Below are 18,476 nucleotides of genomic sequence, written 5' to 3' on the forward strand. Positions count from 1 at the left end.
TGTTCATAGCAGATTTATTCATAATAGCCAAAAAGCCGAAATAACCCAAAAGCCTATCATCTGATGACTGGGTAAACAAAATATAGTATATCTATATGTAGGGGAAAATAGGTAACATAGCAGGCCTGACTGCTATACCTTGAAAGATTTATTTACAAACTTGGCCCTTGGCTGATATCTGGAAACATGGATTTGGGCGCTGTTCTTAGCATTCTCTAAATGTAAAGGTGGCTCACTATGTCTAAACTGTTTATACAAGCAATAGTTTAGGCTGAACACAGACTTTCCTCCTGGGAGTCTGGAATTCGAGTACACGTGGGCAGGAGTGCCTACGTGACCAATTCCCAATTTAAAAAACCGGGGCATTGAGCTTCTGATGAGTGTCCCTTGTTGGCAACATTTCAGAAGCACTGTCACAACTCACTGCTGGGGAAATTAGGCGTGTCCTCTGTGCTCCCACTGGGAGAAGACCCTTAGAAACTTATGCCTTGATTTTCATGAACTTTGCCCCATGCGGCTTTTCCGTTTCCTTTCTCTGTAGTAAATCATAGCCTTTAGTATGACTATATGCTGAGTACTGTGAGTCCTCTCAGCAAATCATCAAACCTGAGGATAATCCTATGACCCCTGATTTATCATATAATAAAATATACAGCCATAAAGGGAATAAAGTATTGATACGTGTCACAACATAGATGAACTGTGAAAATACCATGTCGAGTTTAGAAAGCCACACGTAAAAGGCCATATATTGTATGATTCCATTTATATGAAATGACCAGAATAGGCAAATCCTTAAAGACAGAAAGTAGGTTGTTCACCAGGGGCTGGCTGAAGGAGGAAATAGGGGTGGCTGCTAATGGCTATGGGGCTTCTTTCTGGGATGATGAAGATATTCTGGAATTAGTGATGTTGGTGGCACAACATTGTGAATATATTAAAACCACTGACTCATACACTTTAGAATGGTCAATTTTATAGTATGTGAAAATTATATCCATTAAAAAAAGAGTAGATGGGAGGAAACGAATTGGCAAGAGTGTGATAGATAATTCTTGAGAAGCTTTGATGTGAAAAGGAGCAGAGCATTAGGGTATTAGCTGGTGGAGTATTAGCTGAAAGTGAAGGCAGGTCAGGAAAGAGTCATTTTTTAGGTGGGGGAGAAAATACCATGTTTAGATGAGGAGATCTAAGACAGAAGAAATTTTTTGTGGAAAGATGAAAACTGCTGGAACAATGTCCCTGACTAGGTGAAAAGGAATAGGATGAGATCTGGTGGACAAATAGAGGATTTGATTTTAGAAGCACTGACAGTTCATCAGTAATAACAGGGAGGAAAATAAAGCATATAGGTACAGATGCAAGTATGTGAACAGATATGAAAGAAGTTTGTAAAAGTTCTCACTGCTTTGACTTTCTCAGTGAAATAGAAAGCAGGTCATCAAAAGTGAGAATGAAGAGGAACGGCTGAAGGTTCAGGAAAGAGGAAGTATAAAATAATGCTCCAAGAAAGTGGGAACTCAAATAGGACTAGGGAAATATAGGTGATTGGCCACACGCTATGGCTCATACCCGTAATCTCAGCGTTTTGTGAGGCTGAGGTGGGAGGACTGCTTAAGCCCAGGAATTCTAGACTAGTCTGGGCAACACAGCAAGACCCCATCTCTATAAAAAATAGAAAAATTAGCCAGGCGTGGTGGCATGCACCTGTAGTCCCAGCTACTCAGGAGGATCACTTGAGTCCAGGCATTCAAGGTTACAGTGAGCTATGATTGCACCATCACACTCCAGCCTAGGCAACAGAATGAAATATCATCTCTAAAAAAAAAAAAAAGGAAATATAGGTGATTGCATGTAGTATGACTAACAGCACTAAGTGCCGACTGGTGGTTAGCATGACTGTGTGTTTTCCCAGCCACATTCAGCTGTGTGAATGCAGAAGTGGAGAGGTCACAGTTGAATGTAAGATTTGGGGTTTTGACACACAAATCAAATTCAAAGGGAACAACAGAGTTGAAGCTGTATGCAAAGGGAGTAATACAATGATAGTGAAAGGCATTTAAGCTGAGTAAGGAGGGAAATGAGGACATAAGAGGATAAAAGAAAATTAAAATCCAGGCTGGGCTTGATGGTTCATGCCTGTAATCCCAGCACTTTGGGAGGCTGAGGCAGCTGGATCACTTGAGGTCAGGAGCTCGAGACCAGCCTGGCCAACATGGCGAACCCGTTTCTACTAAAAACACAAAATTAGTTTGGCATGGTGGTGGGAGCCTGTAATCCCAGCTACTTGTGAGACTGAGGCACAAGAATTGCTTAAGCCTTGGAGGCAGAGGTTGCAGTGAGCCAAGATCACGCCACTGCCCTCTAGCCTGGGTGACAGAGCAAGCCTCTGTCTCAGAAAAAAAAAAAATTAGTAAGATTAACTCTACCAGGATCTGCAATTAATGAATTATTAGAGTTGAAGTCCTAAAGGGAGTAAGCTAGAAAGACAGGAGGTAGAAGTTAGAGAGTAAGATTCTTAGAATCAAGATGACGGGGGGCTGTAGTTATTGATAACAGCACTATTTAGGATTTGACATGGCAGTGAGTAGTTGAGGTAGATTGGATAACAAGATTACTGGAAGACAGGAATTGAAGGCACTGAGAGGCCAAGTTACTGGAAACATCATCTACATAGCAATTGCAATTACTAACACATATACTTGGGAAAATTGACAATAGTAGCTAAAATCTTTATGGAAGGAGGACTGAACTGGCAGTCTGCAGATGACTGTCCTGTGGTATAGACTAGTAAAATGAGATTCAACAATAGGCGAGTAAGAAGGAAGGAAGCAAGGACATTCATGAGTGTTTAAAATGTACAGAAATTTTGGTGTTATTCAGGTATAGTGAGGCCAACAGATCAGGAGACAATTGCCACTGAAAAGATAATTTGTTAGTTATAATTTACAAGAGGAGGGGGCACACCATGCAGGGTCACACAGGGAAGCAACAGGGTTGGTCAGAAGGAGCAAGAGGAAAGCATGGACAAAAACCTTTATTGGGGTTTTCAAGGGAAGAAATAAGCAAGGCAAGGTAAGCAACTGAACAGGATCAGGGCTGGATTTTTTGAATAATGTTGACTGGCTCTGGCCTACGGGAGTGATCCCTACTTGTCTGGTACTTGGCTATAGGGAGATTGGGGAAAAGAATGTTATCTCCTGGAATATGAGAACCAGATAGAGAATGTGCATATACAAATGGATATATAGGTGGGTCCATGTACTTAGGATTGGCTGGTTCACAGGCAAGTCATTTACTATCTCTAGGAATTAGCGAACCTGGGAGCAGCAGTCTTTTCCCCCAACCCCATCAGCAAGACCCCAGATACCAGAAAGAAAATACAACAAGGAAGACACCTAGTCCAACCACTTTCAATCCTTGTAGTATAAGGGATGTGGGAGAGACAATGGCTACCGCCAGAGAAAGCTTGCAGAGGAAACGATATCCTTTGTTCTGTGCTGTTTTATGTATTTACCTGACTGAGATTTTATCCTGGTATCTCCCAGCTCTTGATGTTAAACTAAACATCCAAAGGTCCTCCCTCCTTTCTTTACCTCTCACTTGCACACACACTCTCATAACAATAACCAGGTTAGTCTTCTTGGGAAATCAGGGATTTTTATGATCCTGAACTGAATTTTAATCATGAGGTCATAAAGCAAGCACAACTTTCCACTGACAATCATTTGAGCCATATCTGAAGTCACTGCACATAAAACAACTTTTCAAAGGCTGTATTTCACACTCTAACTCAAGTGCACAAAGTACACACCAAAGGGCTACAATAAGTAGTAACATAAAAGACTATTTCAAAATCTTTATCCATTACTTAAAAAGAAAGGATGTGAACTGAAGAGACTTACAAGGACTGAATTTCACAAAGCAAAAATTCAAGAAATTATTTTGTGGGAATTTTCACTAGAAGAAATTTTCATGTCAGTATTTTCCATTGTACTCCCTTCCTTTTGCCTTCTTTTCATACAGACAAATGTCAAAACAATCTGCTTTGAAAGCAAAAAAAGGGTACGTCACAAGTGCTGTCTATATGCAAGACACTACATGAGGCACCAATGGAGATATGCACATCAATGAGACAATCTAATCTCAAGGAGCTTACATAATCACAGACACACACGACTAACCTAATACAAAACAGAATATGATTAAGTGCTTGAAATAGAGCACTGTGAAGTGCTACGAAGCACAAAGCCAGCTACTCCAACTACTTTCTTTGAAATGAGAAAACTGAGGCTGAAAAAAAAAAAAACAAGATAATGCACAGCAAGAAGGCAGATCTGTCTTACTGCCAAGTCCAGTGCTTCCTCTGCTCTCCCATACTGGGTCTAATTCAATCTTTTCCAATCACTTTTAATGATAACAAATAAAGGGTATCATTGATGTAATGTCTCCCTTTCTCTAATGTATAAAAATTTGATCTATGCCAAGGAGCTTCTTTTAAACATACATTCAACAGCTGAAGAAATGTATAATTTCATAGCACCTACTATTATGAATAACATAATAATCATGAGATAATAAAGCAAGCTCGACTTTCCACTGACAATCATTTGAGCCATATCTGAAGTCACTACCTATAAAACAATCTTATTCAGTGCTTACCACATGCCCAGGCCACTGCGCTAAGTGCTTTATAACCATCACATTTAACCCTCACAACACCACTATAAGTATTATTAATGTGCCCATTTTTCAGATGAGGAAACTAATGGTAAGTGATTAGTCTAAGTTCATACAGAAGTGGTAGAACTGGCTCCACCACAAAGCTTGTTCTTACAACAACTCTCTATCACCTACTAGGAGAAAAAAGTATACACTTTAAAATTGGTATTTCGGCTGGGTGCGATGGCTCACACCTGTAACCCTAGCACTTTGGGAGGCCAAGGTGGGCAGATCACCTGAGGTCGGGAGTTCGAGACCAACCTGACCAACATGGAGAAAACCTGCCTCTACTAAAAATACAAAATTAGCCGGGCATGGTGACACATGCCTGTAATCCCAGCTACTCAAGAGGCTGAGGCTGGAGAATTGCTTGAACCTGGGAGGTGAAGGTTGCAGTGAGCCAAAATCATGACATTGCACTCCAACCTAGGCAATGAGAGCAAGACTCCTGTCTCAAAAAAAAAAAAAAAATTGGTATTTCAAACTCAATGATGAGCCTATAACCTGTACTGAAAAATGATAATGATTTTCTAAGTTGTACTTAAAGTATCTGCTTAAATTATAGTATATTAAGTTCTTTTAATGAACACGGGTAGCCAAGGTTAGGCAATTTTCCATTTATGCTCTCCATAGGAGATTCACACATGAAACAGAAATAATAAAGAAAAAAGTCATTAAAGAAACTGCTAAAGCATAAAATGAATAAGCCAATCACATAAATACACTTAAAATATAATTATCCAAAGATAATTTTCTATACTAATGTAAATGTCATTTTGATTATAGGCAAAAACCATGTTAGCAAATAACTAAAAGACTGGCATCCAAAAAATTTCTGGGATATAAGGACAGATATCCCAGAAGTTTCTTAGACATATAAAAGTACATAAGGACAAAAAAACCCGAAAATCCAACTGACTTCTCATGAAAGTCAAAACAGATAAGTGGCACCGGCATTAAGGTCAGACATACAAACCGGTGGTATAGAACTGAGAAACCAGAAATAAACCCTCACATTTATGGGTGAATTAACTTACACTGCCATAATGAAATACCATAGACTGAGCAGCTTAAACAACAGAAATGTATTTCTCAGTTTTCGGAGGCTAGAAGACCAAGATGAAGTGCCAGTATGTTGGGTTCTGGTGAGGGCTTCTTGGCTTCCAGACACCATTGCCTCACTGTGTCCTTGGATGGCAGGGATAGAGTAAGTATGCACACAAGCTCTCTGGTGCCTCTTCTTTTCTTCTTTTTTTTTTTTTTTGGAGATAGCCTCACTCTGAGGCCCACGCTGGTGCTGTGGCATGATCTCAGCTCACTACTCTGCCTCTGGGCTCAAGTGATCCTCCTACCTCAGCCTTCTGAGTAGCCAGGACTATTAGCTGCACACCACCACATCCAGCTAATTTTTTGTATTTTTGGTAAAGACTGGGTTTTGCCATGTTGCCCAGGCTGGTCTCAAACCCCTGGACTCAAGCGATCCACCTGCCTCAGCCCCCCAAAGTGCTGGGACTACAGGTATGAGTCACTGTACCCGCCCTAAGTCTTCTTATACAGGCACTAATCCTTATGAAGACCCCACCCTCATGAACTCATTTCAACCTAACTCCTAAAGGCCCAGTCTCCACCTACTATCACACTGAGGGTTAAGGCTTCAACATATAAATTTTGGGTGGAGACAATTGCGGTCCACAGCAATGGGCAACTGATTTTCAGTAAGAGTGTCCAGACAATCCGAGGAAAAGAAGGGAGAGGAGGAGGAAAAATTGGTGCTGTGACAACTGTATATCTGCCTACAAAAGAATGAAGCTAGATCCCTTCCTTACGCGATACATGGCAATTAACTCAAAATGGATCAAAGACCTATAAATGTAAGAGTTAAAAATATAAAAACATTAAATTCTTAGAAAAAAATATAGGAGTAACCTGGGCATAGTGGCACATGCCTGTAATCTCTGCTACTCGGGAGACTCACTTGAGCCCAGGAGTTAAGAGACCAGCCTAGGAGGCTGAGGCAGGAGAATGGCGACCGGGAGGCGGAGCTTGCAGTGAGCCGAGATTGCGCCACTGCACTCCACCCTGGGCGACAGAGCGAGACTCCGTCCAAAAAAAAAAAAAAAAGAGAGAGACCAGCCTACGAAACACAGCAAAACCCTGTCTCAAAAAAATATATACACACCCACACACATACACATACACACACACACACGAGTGTATTAGTCCGTTCTCACACTGCCATCAAGAACTACCTGAGACAGCGTAATTTATAATGAAAAGAGGTTTAATTGACTCCCAGTTCCCCAGGCTGTACAGGAAGGCATGGAAGCATAGCTGGGGAGGCCTCATGAAACTTAACAATCAAGGCAGAAGGCGAAGAAGAAAGCAGCATGTCTTACATGGCCGGAGAAGGAGGAAGAGCTCTAGAGAACAAGGAGGAGGTGCTACACACTTGTAAACAACCAGATCTCCTGAGAACTCACTATCATGAGAACAGCCAGGGGGAAATCCACCCCCATGATCCAATCACCTCCCACTAGGCCCCTCCTCCAACACTGGGGATCACAATTTGACAAGAGATTTGGGTGGAGACACAAATCCAAACCATATTAATGAGTAAATATTCAAGACCCTAGATTAGGCCAATGGTTTCTTAGCCATCACACCAAAAGCACAGTGACAAAAGAAAAATTACATAAGCTAGACTACATAATAAAAACTTTTTTTTTTGAGATGGAGTCTTGCTCCGTCATCCAGGCTGGAGTGCAGTGGCACAATCTCAGCTCACTGCAACCTCCACCTTCTGGGTTCGGGTGATTCTCCTGCCTCAGCTTCCCAGGTAGCTGGGATTACAGGCATGCGCCACCATGCCTGGCTAATTTTTTCGTATTTTTAATGGAGACAGGGTTGCACCACGTTGGCCAGGCTGGTCTCAAACTCCTGATCTCAGGTGATCTGCCCACCTCGGCCTCCTAAAGTGCTGGGATCACAGGTGTGAGCCATCGCACCTGGCCTGACTACATAAGAATTTAAAACTTTTGTGTCATAAATGATACCATCGTGAAAGTGAAAAGACAACCCAGAGAATGGGAGAAAATATTTATAAATCATATTTGTGATAAGAGTCTAATATTACAGAATATATAAAGAACACTTAGAAGTCAATAATATAAAGACAGCCCAATTTCAAAATGGGCAAAGGATGTAGATAGTTCTCCAAAGATATAAAAATGGCAAATAAGCACACAACAATATGCTCAACATCGTTAGTCATCAGGGAAATACAAATGAAAACTATAATGAGATACCAGTTCACATCCACAAGGAGGGTAATAATAAAAAAATACAGAAGATAACAACAAACATGCCGAGGATGTGGAGAAACTGAAGCCCTCGTACATTGCTAGTGGGAATGTAAAATATTATAGCCAGTTTGGAAAACAGTTCAGCAGTTCCTCATAAGGTTAAACATAGTTACCATATATATAATCCAGCAATTCCACTCCTAGGTATATACTCAAGAAAAGTAACACAGGTTCACAGAAAAATATGTATATACGTATTATAGCAGCATTATTCATCATAGCCAAAAAGTATTAATAGAAACAATTTAAATGGCAACGAATGGATTAACAAAATATGGAATAGCCATACAATGAAATAATATGAAACAGAAAGAAATAAAGTACAGAATGAAGATTAATTTAAACTAGTTTCTCCCATTATTTAGCTGATCACAATTCTGAGTTCAAACATGAGTCCCCAAAATTACTAAAAAGTCAAATTGATGTTCTGTTCTCTAAAAACAATTTGACCAAATACAAGTTACTATGGTCTGAATGTTTGTGTCCCCCCATCCCCAAAATTCATATGATGAAACTTAATCCCCAATGTGGTGGTATGAAGAGGTGGGACATTTGAGAGATGATTAGGTCATGAGGGCTCCATCCTCATGAATGAGATTAGTGCTCTTATAAAAAAGACCCAAGGAAGTTTGTTTATCTCTTTTGCCATGTGAGGGCACAGAGAAGACGCTATCTTCAAGGAAATAACCCTCACCAGGCACTGAATCTGCTGGCACCTTGATCTTGGACTTCCCAGGCTCCCGAACTGTGATCAATACACTTCTATTGTTCACCAATTACCCAGTCTAAGGTATTTTGTTATAGCAGCCCAAATGGACTAAGACATAAGCCATGAGAATAAAAACAGTTATGACGTTATATTTTTATAAATATACACACTTTAAAGTTTCACATACCAACAATACAGAGTGAGTACGTAGCAACGGTTCTCAAGAGGGGGCAATTAGGACCTCCAGAGGACATCTGGCAATGTCTGGAGACATTTCGGTCACAACTAAACATCCTAAAATGCACAGCATTGTCCCCACAACAAATAATTATACAACCTGAAATGCCAGTAGTGCCACTACTGAGAAACCCTGGAATAGAATAATTCATTTAAATTACTGGAGAGCACACCATTTCCCTTTTCTCAGGATCAGTCTTAGGTTAATGCTTAGCCTCTACCAGTACTAAGCTAATATTGTACTACCAGTACTAAGCTAATATTAGTACTACTGGTACTAATATTAACACTTAGCCTCTGTCAACACTAATTACTAAGATAATTTGGAATTTAAGTGAATGGATTTTTCTTATCGGGTTACAAAATACATATGAAAATATATTAAATAAAAACATACATGTTAAAAATAAGCAATTACATATTAGACTTACATGGATAAAGAAAGCACTTACTGTAAAAACGTTCTAAATTCTAAAGCTTCAACATTCTCCACAGCAATAGGCTCCTGATTTGTTAAACTATTTGATGTCTGTCCAATAGTATGAAAATAGAAGTCAGGAACTCTTGCTAAAAGGACTGCTTTGTGTGCTTTGAACAAAGTACAACCCACAGAGAAGGTAACATCTGTATGGAATTCTTCCCTTAGAAGCCTATAAGGAATAAAAAGGAATCATAGTTTAATTAGTGATACTAAAAAAGTATACATATTTTTATAAAGTAGGTTTAAAATAACACATAAGCTAAAAAATACAGAGGCAACATAAAGTCAATACAAAAATGAGTTTGTTCTCAGTTCATTCCAAAAAACATTGTTTAACATTGGCTTAGAGCCTAATTTTCTAAAATTCATAGTGAAAACAAAGACAATTTCACTAAGAGTAAGACTACTGTTTCAAAATATCTTCTTATGAATTCCTTCTGATAATAAAAAAATATTTTCTCCTACTTATGCTGATTTTCCTTTAGATGTACTATCTTCTTTAGATTTATTTTTAAAATGCAAAGTTGACATGATCACTAATTATTTAAAATAATCAATTTTTAAAAATCTTAAATTGAAGCAAAAAAAAAAGTTAATAGTTAATGACAGCAACAAACCACACATATCAGTAGAAAATTCAGGTTAGAAACTGGTACTTAGTTCTGGCTAATGTTAATTAACAAGTCTGAAATCCAGGTGTGGCTGTCAAAAATGTGACACTTACTCTCTTTTCCAGTCTCCCACTCCCACAAATAGAATTATGCTCTAATCTATCATTAAAATGATGGCTTCGTGATCCTTTCAAATCCCTTTACTAACGTACAGATATAGTTCTTGTAAAGCCCACTGATTACATGTATACATGAGTGATAGAAGAATAGAAATCAACATAATAGAAAATGTCATAATATAATCTTTTGCCTCTTTGCAGTAACTATTTTACTCTCTAAATATTAAATAAAACTTCATATCACTATAGCAATATCATCAGCAAGGTATGCATTCTCAGAGGACTTCTGTATTACAGGATATATAAAACTGGCAATAATACCAGTACACTACAGGAGGTACAAGTAACCGATAAAGATACCCATTACAGTGAAAGCTTGGAAAGCAGCCAATGACATTCATACTCCCCCAGGACCAAGTTAATGGCTCCTTCCTCTAATCCCATCACATTCAGTACATACCTCTATCATAGCATTTCTGTCATTGCATCATTATTATTTTTACATGTCTTTCTCCCCACTAGACAATGAACTCCCCATGGGCAAAAACTGTATCTTCAGTATACAGCAAGAGTTCAGTATCTGCTTATTAAATGATCCTATTTTACCCTAGACAAAACAAATGCTTCAGAGCACAAAAGCTTTCAGAACCTTGAAAATAATGGCCAAATAGATGCATCTTAGTTTGGTCAATATTTTCAATAAATTATTTTCATAAGTAATTTTTAAAGTTACACAAAAATGTGTTGGACTCTCAAACTTTAATTGAAATAGAAACTCTACAAACACTCAATTTGTTCTTTCCTCCCACCCTCCTTCCCCTCATCCCACCCCTCAAGTGAATAAGGAAGCACTGCAGCTGGTAGCCATACAACCATCAGGAGGGAACCCACCTTGTTGCTAACAGATGCTCATGAGTACTTGCTAAATGGAAAAAAAAAAGTGTGTATAAAATTGTTAATGTGAAAATATAGTGCTTTTTATTTGATAGAACCACTTTTATCAGTTTCAAGTATATTTTGTTATGTTACAAATCTGAAAATCTGACTTAGACTGGCTTAAACATTAAGGAGTTTATTGGCCCATCGAATAGTAAAGTCCAGAGGAAGGACAGACTGGAGCAGTCTCAATGATGCCAAGGCCCAGCTTCTTTCCATCTCATATCTTTGCCCACTACTGTATTCACCTATCTTAGTCCATTTGTGCTGCTATAACAGAATACCACAGGATAGGTAATTTATAATGAACAGACATTTATTGGTTCACAGTTCCAGAGGCAGGGAAGTCCAACATCAAGGTGCTGGCATCTGCAAGGGCTTTCTTGCTAAGTCATCACATGTACAAGGATAGAGGATAAAAGGGAGCAAGAAGGAGCCAAACTCATCCTTTTATAACACTACCACTCGCACCCATGAGGGTGGAGCCCTCTTGGCTTAATCATTTCTTAAGGGTCATACCTCTTAATACTGCTACAATGGCAATTAAATTTCCTTTTTTTTTTTTGAGACAGAGTCTTGCCCTGTTGCCCAGGCTGGAGTGCAGTGGTACCATCTCAGCTCACTGCAACCACCACCTCCCGAGCTCAAGGGATCCTCCCACCTCAGCCTCCCAAGTAGCTGGGACCACAGGCATGCATCACCACACCCAGATAATTTTTGTATCTTTTGTAGAGACAGGATTTTGCCATGTTCCCCTGGCTGGTCTCAAACTCCTGAGTGTAGGGGAAAAGCTGAGTGTCGGGAAAAACGCTGAGGCAGGGCTTGCAGGTCTGACATAATGTAAAACATTTTGGAACATGTCTGCGGTCCAGGGTCTAAAACCCCTTGTGGCCTTTGGAACACCAAGCTCTGTGCCAAAGGGTGGAAGGCTGCCCTGCCGCACCACAATCTAAGCCCAGGGCATTGAACCCCTCGTGGCTTGGATGGAATCCGGGGCTCAGGGCATAAAACCCCTTGTGGTCTCTGGCTCCTTGCTTCTAGCACTCCCAGGCTCATAGATCAATTGTATCTTAAACCAGAAGAACATGTTTCCTACTATCTCAAGTAGCAGAACATGTTCCATATGCTTCAAAGAAAATGCTAAACCATCACAGCTGTAGATCATGCGCTTGATACACCGCTTTCTTTCAACCCCCACATCCTCACTACCTGCTTTTTTGTTTGATCACCAATAAACAGCGTGGGCTTCCAGAGCTCAGGGCCTTCACAGCCTCCATACTAGCATTGGCCCCCTGGTCCCACTTTATGTCGTCTCATTCCTTTGACTCCGCCGAACTTCGTAGCCCCAAAGGCCTGGTGTTGGGTCTGATCACCCCAACACTGAGCTCAAGCAATCCATCCCCCTCAGCCTTCCAAAGTGCTGGGATTACAGGAATAAGCCACCTGCCTAGCCTGTAAATTATTATTATTTAGACAGAGTCTCACTCTGTCACCCAGGCTGGAGTGCAGTGGCGTGATCTTGGCTCACTGCAACCTCTACCTCCTGGGTTCAAGCAATTCTCCTGCCTCAGCCTCCTGAGTAGCTGGGAGTACAGGTGTGCACCTCTACCTCCTAGGTTCAAGCGATTCTCCTGCCTCGGCCTCCTGAGTAGCTGGGAGTACAGGTGTGCACCTCTACCTCCTAGGTTCAAGCGATTCTCCTGCCTCAGCCTCCTGAGTAGCTGGGAGTACAGGTGTGCACCACCACGCCAGGCTAGTTTTTGTATTTTTAGTAGAGATGGGGTTTCACTATGTTGGCCAGGCTGGTCTCAAACTCCTGACCTCAAGTGATCTGCTCGCCTTGGCCTCCCAAAGTGCTGGGATTACAGGCATAAGCCACCGTGCCCAGCCAGGCCTGTAAAATTCAACATGAGTTTTGAGAGGACAAACATTCAAACCATAGCATAACTTATCTAAAGCAATTTACACTGCTGATAAAACCCAGTTAGCACTAAACATTTATTGAGCACATACTATGTACTAAGCACTGGGAACATAAAGATGACTAAAACATAATACCTATCCTCAGGGAGTTTCTAGTATAGCAGGGAAGCCAGGTCTGAAAATTAAAGTGTGTGATATATTTAATAGCATAAGTAAATTTTGTTAAGGGACAGACAAAAGAGGAGACCTCATAGAGGGCATGAAAACCCAATGGGATTTTAAAGACTGAGTAAGAGCTGGTTAGGGAACTAAGGCAAGGTAAGTGCCTGGCTCCACGTTCCTTACAAAGATATGTGTGAGTGTGGAACTATACGTTGGTCAGCACAGAGTACTGAGAGGGTGCGAAGTGGCAGATGAAGCTGCAGAGATAAAGATGAATAAGAGGCAAAGAGCTTAACTGTACCCTACAGTGAAAGAGCAGTCATAAAATTGTGTGTGCTGAACCTCTATTAACCTCAGTAGGGAAGGCACCAGGCTCCAGAGGCTGAAGAGACCCAGAGCCAGCAAACAAGATATGGGCTTTTATTAGGGGCTTACATACAGGGGAGAGAGTCCAGTGGTGGCAGGCTGGACAAGATATCCGCCTTACCTACAGTCCAGTGGTGGTGGACTGAGCAGGGAAACTGCAAACCCTTGCAAACAGCATGGAAGTTTATACAGCATTTTCACTTAACCCCCTTCCTTTAATGTCCTCCACCTGGCAACCTTCATACAACCCTAACCCAGGGCTTCAATCCCCTTTACAGCCTGTGTTCCACATTATGGGCCCAGGAGCCCAGATGTTCCTCACAGACAAGGAACGAATCTCTGGGATGGCGACTCCCAGATTCCCTAGCTCGCAACACACGCAGGTACATCCACCATACAGGGTCATTTTAAGTGTATGCCTACATTATTGCTATCAGGTGTGTTTGCCCTGCAAATGGTTTGAAACAATGGCAAATTTATTTTTCAAAATATATAAATCTGTGTAGAAGAGGAGTTAGATGAAAATGAGAACGAAGATGAGAAAACTACCGCACAGATGAAAGAAGCCAGGAGAGGATCAATGGTGATAAAGATGGGATAAAATTAAAATATATTTATGTAATAAAATTGGCACGAGTTGGTAAAATTGGCAGGGAAGGAATAACTTGGCTCTTTCTCATATTTGGATAACTAGGTGCTAGTGATACTACCAATCTGCTAGTCAAACTCCCCTCCTCTACTCCAGACATATTTCCAGTTGTTTCCTGGATATAGCTTGCTGGACATTCATTATACACCTCCCTTTCAGGCAAGATCAGGCTTGTTCAGGGTGGTATGGTAGTAGCCTACATGTTTCCCTTTCAAATGTCCTAAGATTTGGAGCCATTTTCAATGCTTCCTTTTCCCTGTTCCCCAGCATGTCATCAGTCACCAAGCCTATTAATTGTTCCATTTCCACTGCCATTATGTATCCCTGGACTATAAAATCTCCCAGCTGGTCTCCTTGTTTCCAATTTTCCTTTCCTTAAATTCCAGATTCAAAATGTGTTAATTTCCTATTTTAAAAACACCGATGGTTCTCCACTCCTTCTAGATACATCACAAACATTTCACTGGAGAAAGAAAGCCCCTGTGATCCAGTCTTAGTCTACCCATTCACCCTTACCTACTGTCACTTTGATTGCCTGCCATGCAATCTCCTTCCGAATAAAGCTACCGAATTTATTTATTACTTATATGTGGCCCTGGTTTGTACCACATGCCCCTACATCCTAATCACATCTGAATGGACAATGGGCTAAACCAAGGTTAGCCACTGGCCAATGCAGTAATCAAGCAGGAGAACTTGAGCAAAGATGTTCCATAATAAACATGAACCAACTGATGGCACTGAAGAGCATTCTTAAGCAAATCTATGGTAGAAAAAGAAATGGGTAAGAAGAGAAGAGGAGATGAAGGTACAAAGTTAACTGGAAGATCAGTTTACTTTAGAGGAGGCAGACTGCTTGGGTTCATATTCTGGTTATGTGACCCTGGGCAAGTCATTTGAAAGTCTCTGGAGCCAGATTGCCAAGGTTCTTATTCTGACTCCATCACATTTTTTTTTTTTTTTTTTTTTTTGAGACAGAGTCTTGCTCTGACGCCCAGACTGGAGGGCAGTGGCTTGATCTCAGCTCACTGCAATCTCCACCTCCCTGGTTCAAACAATTCTCCTGCCTCAGCCTCCCAAGTAGCTGGGACTATAGGCGCCACCATCATTTCTTTTTTAACATTCCGTTTCCTCTTGTGTTAAATGAGAATAATAAGACTTACCTCACAGGATTCATGAGAGAAGTAAGTAAAACATTTCATGTAAGCCCAGTGTATAGCAAATAGTAGGATGGCAATAAGTATTAGGTTTTTTTTTTTTTACCACTGCCCTGAATAACAGTCCATTTGTCAATGTGGTCTTATTGTATGACTGTTATCATATCCCAAACAACTTTCCAGTTCTACATTGGAGCTGGCTTTTTGACAGCTAAAACTGTCTCCCACTTTTCCTCACTTCTCTACATATCTTGTCACGTCAGGTAACCTAGGAGTGTCTCTGTTCCTTACTATTTGGCAGAGTCTAATACGACTTGCTTTCTCAAAATCAATCAAGCTCTTTCAAATTTCTGTGCTTCCATAAAAGTTATTCTCCTTGTTTAGATATCCTCTACCTCTCCCTTCCCAATCTTTACCTAATCAATTCTTAACCAATCCCTAAGAGCTCACTCAAGTGTCACCCTATAAAGTCTTCCCAACTCACCCCACCACAACTATCACTTTTATTTAGCCATTTCCTCTCTCACTAGAGTGTAAGGACAAACAACAAAGCAATGTTTTATTAACCTTTATAACTTAAGACCTAGTACCGGGCTAGGTACGTGGTCGGTGCTAGATACTTCATTAGTATTTGTAGAATAAATAAATGACATTGCTATGCTTGGAGAAAATTAATTTAGTATAGCATTTAAGGTGGTTGGGTGAGCATTTTGTTTTGTTTTGTTTTTAAAAAAACCTTGCTACATCTATTTTTCTTTGTTTATAATAAGAATTTGAGAGTTCTGAGTCCTACCCTCAGTTGTAACTAAGATAAGGATAAATTGTTCACTAGCAATACTTTAACCTCATTTTCTTCATATAAATTAGATGTGTTACCCTAGAAACGTTAACAACTTTAGTATTATTTTTTCCATCTTTTTCATCAGTCCCTCCCTGGTAGAGACAAAGTAGCTTCCCCAGTAGATAGCCCCAAATTAAAGGGATTTTTTTTTTACTTTGATAAATTCTGTTTATAGCTATCGGAGTCTTAAGTATGGGTGAGTTTTTGACAGAAAGCACTTCAAAATGTAGAATCCTGGCTGGGCGCAGTGGCTCACGCCTGTAATCCCAGCATTTTGGGAGGCCGAGGCGGGCGGATCACTTGTGGTCACGAGTTCGTGACTAGCCTGGCCAACATGATGAAATCCCGTCTCTACTAAAAATACAAAAATTAGCCGGGCGTGGCGGCGCGTGCCTGTAATCCCAGCTACTCGGGAGGTTGAGGCAGGAGAATGGCTTGAACCCGGGAGGTGGAGGTTGCAGTGAGCCAAGATCGGGCCACCGCACTCCAGCCTGGGCGACAGAGCGAGACTCCGTCTCAAAAAAAAAAAAAAAGTAGAATGCTGCACAACTTTTAATTATTAGTAATTATGTTTACCTCAGTGGTTCTCATAGTCACCGTAGCCAGCAGCATTAGCATCACCTGGGGCCTTGTTAGAAATGGAAAATTTCAGTGATGCCCACTCAAGTTTAAGAATCAATGTCTTGCTGGAAATGTAAATTAGCTAGGTCATATTTCTAAGCTTCAATTTCTTTGTAAGCTGAAATTACTTTAGCTGGATTCCCAATAACCCGAGATGGATATCCATGAGGCTTACAAAGGTTAAATGTCAGGAAGACCCTCCATTTGCTTTGGTCCTCACAGGAGCTGAGAGTTGCTGGGAGCTACAGAGAGCTCTAGGTGGAGAGAGGAATCCAGGTCGCAATCAGGAAGCATTTCTGGTAAATTGTTTAAAGAGACCTCAGAAGAGACCTCCAAGACTATAGTATTGTTCTTTCCTCATTTCAAATAATCGTTTTCCTAATTTTATTATTTTTCTTAAAATAGTATAAGCTTATTTTAAAAATTGTGTAAGTTTCAGGACCTGGATCCACCCGACCTTAGTGATTTGAAACAACTAAGCGTGCCTGTGCTGAGATATTTCTAGCAAACTAGTGCTGCACACGACTAAGCTTTTTTTGTTTTCCTTTTGAATCTGGTACATGGTGTCGAGGTGCTCGGGATTGTTTATTCAGGGCGAGCGAAGCCACTTTTCGGAATAGTGGGGAGACTGGCTAACGACCCGCAGTCGCCTGAGGCGAGGAGAACCAAGTGCTGAGGGAGGGGGAGGCAGAGCCAAAAGAAGCCTCAGCTTCGGGGCGGAGGTGGGCGATTTAGGAACTGAAGCAGCCAGAGTTCCCGCCTCCTCCTACCTGAGCAAATCCTGGCTGAGCTGCTCCGACACCGTCGCCTTCAGCCGGCGCCGCTCACACGGCCCCTTCCTTTGCAACCCCTTACTGCAAACTCCAGCGGACCCCAGAAGTACCATGGGGGCCGCACTGCCTTCCCCACAGCGAGCCATGTCTCACAGAGGTACGACGCCCTGGAGGCCCAGTGCTTGGCCTCACTTGCCCCGCCCAGGAGGAAGAAGGGGGCGTTTCCGACCGAACGCTCGGCTCCTACCCAAATCCGCCCCCTAGGGTAAAAGGTTGACGCCTCTCGTCGGTTTGTAGACAGTCTCCCAGAGAAGCCGGACCGCGATGGGGAGCCTCAGAAGCCCAGAACCGAGCCGGCTCTTGACCCAGGAAGAGCGTGCGCAGGCGTACTCGCTCTGTTTACTTCTGCCGGCGGGCACCCCGCCTCCCATGGCTCACGCGCGGACCATCCCGCGGGGCAAACCAATCCTCAGGCTCCTTATCCCCTCCCCTCTTCTTTCCCTTCCGGTTGGTGTTCATTCATTTCAATGTTTTACTGAGGCTCGAGTTCAAATCAGCACATGCAGCCTTTCTATGCTGTGTCTTCCTGACAGGTCTACACTTTTTTCCAACGAAAGACTGGGCGAGTCACACCCCCTCACTTACCTGGCTTCTTAACCCTGAGGTATAAATGTTTGGGGCAAGAAAAATTGGCGATGGGAGGAGTAGGGGAAGAACTTCATAAACTGCCAGTCAGAACAATTCTGAGTTCAATATAAGAGATACTTACAGCATCTAGAAGGCCCCATCCCCTTCTTATCCAAGGAG

The 18,476-nt window shown here is 41.5% G+C and overlaps 1 protein-coding gene across 1 annotated transcript in view; it reads right to left on the minus strand.

Annotated features, from left to right (window-relative positions):
* BTBD8 (BTB domain containing 8) overlaps positions 1-18,115 on the minus strand; it is a 106,134-nt gene extending 88,019 nt beyond the window's left edge. The window contains exons 1-2 of the mRNA XM_031002878.3: positions 17,667-18,115; positions 9,483-9,680 (exon numbers count right to left, since the gene is read on the minus strand). Of these exons, the coding sequence (XP_030858738.3) occupies positions 9,483-9,680; positions 17,667-17,815 (347 nt within the window). The 5' untranslated portion in view covers positions 17,816-18,115. The remainder of the gene's footprint in view (positions 1-9,482; positions 9,681-17,666) is intronic.
* Between the last annotated feature and the right edge of the window lie 361 nt (positions 18,116-18,476).

Source organism: Gorilla gorilla, chromosome 1 (genome assembly GCF_029281585.2).
Source record: "Gorilla gorilla gorilla isolate KB3781 chromosome 1, NHGRI_mGorGor1-v2.1_pri, whole genome shotgun sequence".
NCBI classification, from domain to species: domain Eukaryota; kingdom Metazoa; phylum Chordata; class Mammalia; order Primates; family Hominidae; genus Gorilla; species Gorilla gorilla.